We start from the raw sequence: 5,000 nt of genomic DNA on the forward strand, positions 1-5,000 counted from the left end.
GAGGGAGAGGGCGCTGGGCGAGTGCGGGTGACGGCTTTGGCTTTTGAGCAGCTTCTTCTCGTGCTTGCGCTTCTTCTTCTCCATCTTCTCCAGCTCCTTGCGGGCGATCTCCTCGGGGTCCATGGGCTCCCCGCTGCACGTCGTGGGGTGGGAGTTGTGAGCCGGCCGCCCCGGGCCCTTCTTCGTGTTCTCTTTCTTTCTCCATTTGGCCCGGCGGTTTTGGAACCAGACCTACACACCGAACAACGAGAAGCAATTAACACCCAGCTCACCGGCCCCGCGCGGTGGCCAGGGCGGTGGGAGGGGGGAGCGGAGGGGAGAAGCGCAGCTCAGGCCTCCCCCGTCCACCCCTTCGAGGTGCCGGTAGTCCCCATCCACAGGACTGGGCCTCTGCGAGACAGAGAGCAAGGGAGGGGACAGGAAGATATCCAGACTTCTTTATTAACAGGGTAGGGAAAAAAAAAGGGGGGGGGGGTGCACACACACGCACACACACGCTGCACCCTGCCCGCACCGGCGCCGAGGGGAGGGGAAGGGATTACACAGCCTCCCCCGGCTCTTTGCCGTGATCGAGGGGTGCAGAAGCACCGATCGGGGCCCGATCCTCCCGCAGCAGCACGCAAAATGCGATAAACACGGCACAATAAGCGGCCGGAGGTGAGGGGGTGCGGGGGGGGGGGGGACACGACGGACGACGCCTCGCCCAGACGTGCGGGGTTTGGACCTACTACCCTTCCTGGGAGACGGAGCACAGGGGTTGGATCAGCCCAAAGTGCGGGTTGGATTTGTTATAGAGAGATCATAGGAGAGAAAAAAAAAAAAAAAAAATCAAATCTTCTCTGCTCCGTCCCTGCTCCTGCCTGCTTTGGCGGGTCCCCGGTGTCCCCGCAGCCCTCGGGCACACGTGCCCCTCCTCGCACCCGCGGCCCTTCGGGGCTGCTGGCAGCACCGATTCCCGGCCGGACCACGACACCAGCTCGGAAGCACCGTGGGGATACCAGCGCCCGTTCCCGGATCCTTCCCCCGGCCTGGCCCCCGAAGGCTGCCGCGACCCCGGGCAGGGCGAGAGGCGGCTCTGGGAGCCGGCGCGGGAGGGAAAACGGCTGGGAAAGACACTGTGAGGCAAAGCCTACGGAGGAACCGCGGCCGACGGCGCTGGCTTATCCCGGGGGGACCGTCACCGACGCCTGGGATGGGTTTAAAGACGCATTCCGTGCACACGCGGCCAACGCGAAGCCGCCCACCTGCGCACGGCGGCGGGTCCCGGCAGGATGCGGGGCCGCAGCTCGGCCTCGCCTCCCACTCGCAGCCACCGCGGCATAAAACCAGCATCTGGAGATCCAACAGCCATCCCGCAACCCCTTTCCCCATCCGATTCCCATTTATTTTTTCGAAGATCAATTGAAGCAGATCGGTGCTTCCCCTCCCCGTCCCGCACCTCCAAGGGCCTGAGAAGCTCGTTAAAATTAAGTTTTACAAGTTCCACGCGCTCTCGACGCACCTACGAGCTTTATTGACGTTCTCCAGCATACCCTGGCCCGTGATTACGCCTCATATTTGCATGCTAATTTTCTCGCCCTTGACTCATTTAAGAAAAATGTTTACAGTGGAAAAAACATGCTAGAAAAACGTTTAGGGAAGCCAGGCTGCCCGTTTTGCAAGATTAAAAAAAATTATAATAATTATAATGACAAAATAAACCATCAAGCAGCAATGCAAGGCAGGGAACAAAAGGGCCGGGAGGTGCGGGGCTGCGGGCCCAAGCGCACAGGGCCCGTCCCGGAGCAGGGATGCGGGTCCAAGAGGCCTCCCCAGGGACCGCTCGGCCCAGGGAGAGGGTGGGGGGGAAAGGGAAGGGGGAGCACGTTTTTTACCTGCACTCTGGACTCCACCAAGTCCAGCCTGAGAGCCAGAGCTTCTCGCATAAACACGTCCGGGTAATGACTCTCATTAAACGCCTTTTCCAGCTCCTCGAGCTGCCAGCCAGTAAAATTGGTGCGAGTTCGTCTTCTTTTACAGCCAGGACTTTCTTTGTCCGGGTCACCCGAGTCTGAAAAGGCAGAAATACCCTCAGGTCCCCGGGAGACAGGCCTTCTCCCCCCCTCCCTGCCATTCACAGGAGCCTTTTAACTTTTGTGCTCGGTAGCGGTGGTAAAAGAGCGGGATTAAACACACACCTGCGCTAAAAATGGGGAGGAACCCGATCTGCCCTCGCCTCCTCCGAAAATGTACTTTACAGAACATTTATTCCTGAAGGAAGCTCTCCACAGGCACTCAGCTGGCAGAGAGAGAGAGAGAAGTTCCAATATTTGCGCCAACCACCGAAGGTTTCATTAAAAAAAAAATTAAAACCCACCCTTTCCTTCCCTTCCCCAGCCCCCCCGGGAGCACCTGCGTGGGTCACAGCTCACGGCCCGGTCCCATGAGGGACCCCGAGGGCAGGGCGGCCCCTGGGCCTCCCGCAGACCCCCGAACACGGGTGAGTATTGGGCTGGGGTGTTCGCAGCCTCTTCGAGTATGCACAACTCCGGGTTGGGGATTTTCAGCCCTGGCTGCACCTCCCTTAACGTTTTCTGCCAGGTGTGGAAATTACGAAAAATAATAACAATTTGTATTTAGTTGAGGTGCAGAGTGGGGCAGCCTCAAGATTAATCAGAAGGATGTTGGGTCGACGGAATGTTTTAATAGCTGAACAATAGCGGTGCCACAGGCCGGCGGGGAGAGAAGGAAGGAGAGCGCTTCCTTTCGGTTAAATCGTTTTAAAAAAAATAATAATTATCGCTCTTCATTTCCCAAATGCCAGTGATTCCCATTATTATTTTTATTATTATTTTTAAGGGTATGATCTGAGCTCCCACTCGATGAACTTTGGGGGGAGGCACCGGGCCGGGCCCGCTATTGTTCAGGGCACACGCGTGGCCCAGCGCCGATGGGAACGGGGGATGCTCCCGGCGCTCGGCCCGAGGCCCCACGCCCCGTCCTGTCCGCCCCCTCAGGGGTCAGCACAGCCTCCCTCCCCCCCACCAGACACCCCAATATCCGTAGATGGGGATAGGGGGGATACGGGGCGTGCGGTGCTTTTCCTCCTCCGCGCTGACACGCTCCGGGCGGGGAGCGACGGTCGGGTCGCGGGGTGGCGGGGGGGGAACACGCGACACGGGGTCGCTCCTACCTGCGAGCTTGAAGGGCTGGCTGTCCCCGCTCACCCCACAGCCGGAGGGGATGAGCGGCGCCGGGTTGACCACGGAGGCGGCGCAGGAGCCGCTCAGTAATCCATCGATGGAGAAGGGGACGGAGGCGGCCGCCGACTGCAGCTGATGCCCGGCCAGCTCGTAGACGTGGTGGTGCCCGAGCGGGTAAGGGAAGCCCACCATCCCCCCGAACTGGGCATGAGGATGCTCCAGGATGCGGCTGTCCATCATGGGGGCGGCTCTAGGGCGGGGGGTGCCGGCGGGGCTGGGGGCGCTGGCGGCGGGGCGGCTGGGGCCGGGGGTGCTGCTGGCGGAGGAGGCGGCGCGGCGAGGGGCTCATGCTGCAGGGCGCCGGGCGCTTTAACTTTATCAACATCAGGCTCCCAATAATTAGCTCAGGCTGGGGGAATTTGGGACCAATAAGAAACGTTAATCGGTCCTGACGTCAGAGACGTGCCAGTGTGGGGAGCAAACGTTTTCCATATCGATTGCTAATTATACCTGACATCCAGCCTCAATAAACAATATCAGAGCTGTCACAACACAACGAGGGGGGCTTTGATACGAACTCCAGCCCGAGGAGGGCGGCGGGGGCCGGGCGGGCAGGGGGGTGCGGCGGGGGGAAACGCGCGGATCTGCTGATACCCGGTTAAATACTAAACAGTCGGAGTTACACACACACAGCCTCCCCCCCACCCCTCCAACCCACCCTCTTCCCCCTTGTCCCCTCCCCTCGCCAAATCACTAATAGATTTCCCTTTAAAACATTCACCAGCGTGTTGTGGGGATTTTTCACCAGAAATGCTCTACTCTCTGAACCTTTAAAGTGATGTTGCTCCAATTACAGAGAGACATTGAGCGGCAAATAGACTGATCCAATAATAGGAGATTCATCATCCGCTCTTTCCAGAGCTGTCACATTGAATTTAAAACTACAAGCCTTTTCATCTCCTCTCCGGCTCTATAACAGGGGAGAGGGGAGGGGGGCAGAGGGAAAAAATGGGGTGGGGGGGAAGGAAGAGGAGGGGAAATAAAAAAGGAAGAGCCGCTTGCAGCGTTTGGGAGGAGATCTGAACATATCAATCGAAATCATAATTAATGCAATCTCCTATCCATTTGGCCACGGACACCCCCCTCTCCGGCAGCAATCACAACCTTTGAATTGTGAGTGCAGACACAAACAGAAGCAGCCTCTGTTCGCTAAAGAGGAGGCCAAATTATTATTAGTAATAATAATTTAAAAAAAAAATCAAACCCCAACGAAGTTCCCATCCCTCTATCCCTCCCCTTTCACCTTCCCCCCACGCCCCCCGCGAAGCAGCCCATCGCACACCCCGCGTTTCGTCCCGCCAGTCATTCACAGCTCCCAAACAGCCGCCAAATTTGTCCTAATTAAATTACGTCCCCTTAGAAGTTTCCACTCAAGTAAAACATTGATAGATTCCCCCGGCGAATAATTCAAGGGATGGTTCTCCGGCAGAGCACGGGGCTGGGGACCCCCAGTTTTGTGCCCTCTCCCGGTTAGAGAAACACTTTCCAAGCTGCTGGGGGGAGGTTGCGGGGGGTGCTTTCCAGCCCCTCCCATCCTGAGCCCGCTGGAAACGGAGCTCTCGGTCCCCTGGGCCCGGGGGGGAATCAACCTGGCGACCCCCGGTAGGGCTCCCCCCCGCTCCCGGGAAGGTGGGAAGGGAAGAGGGGCGCGGGGAGAAGCAGCGTTTGCGTTTAACAAAGAGGAGAGGGAAAGAGCCGGGTTGGGAAATCAAACAGGGGAAAACTCTTTAAATCTTCCTGGGAGGTTCGTGGGGAATT

The 5,000-nt window shown here is 58.4% G+C and overlaps 1 protein-coding gene across 1 annotated transcript in view; it reads right to left on the minus strand.

The window, feature by feature from the left end:
* The window catches only part of UNCX (UNC homeobox), a 4,337-nt gene extending 842 nt beyond the window's left edge, over positions 1–3,495 (minus strand). Inside the window, exons 1-3 of the mRNA XM_027726239.2 lie at positions 3,173–3,495; positions 1,875–2,050; positions 1–231 (exon numbers count right to left, since the gene is read on the minus strand). The exon at positions 1–231 is cut by the window's left edge and continues 842 nt beyond it. Of these exons, the coding sequence (XP_027582040.1) occupies positions 1–231; positions 1,875–2,050; positions 3,173–3,422 (657 nt within the window). The 5' untranslated portion in view covers positions 3,423–3,495. The remainder of the gene's footprint in view (positions 232–1,874; positions 2,051–3,172) is intronic.
* Between the last annotated feature and the right edge of the window lie 1,505 nt (positions 3,496–5,000).

This window comes from Pipra filicauda, unplaced genomic scaffold, assembly GCF_003945595.2.
Source record: "Pipra filicauda isolate LSUMZ 115617 unplaced genomic scaffold, ASM394559v2 scaffold129_size2064235_pilon, whole genome shotgun sequence".
Classification (NCBI taxonomy): Eukaryota; Metazoa; Chordata; class Aves; order Passeriformes; family Pipridae; genus Pipra; species Pipra filicauda.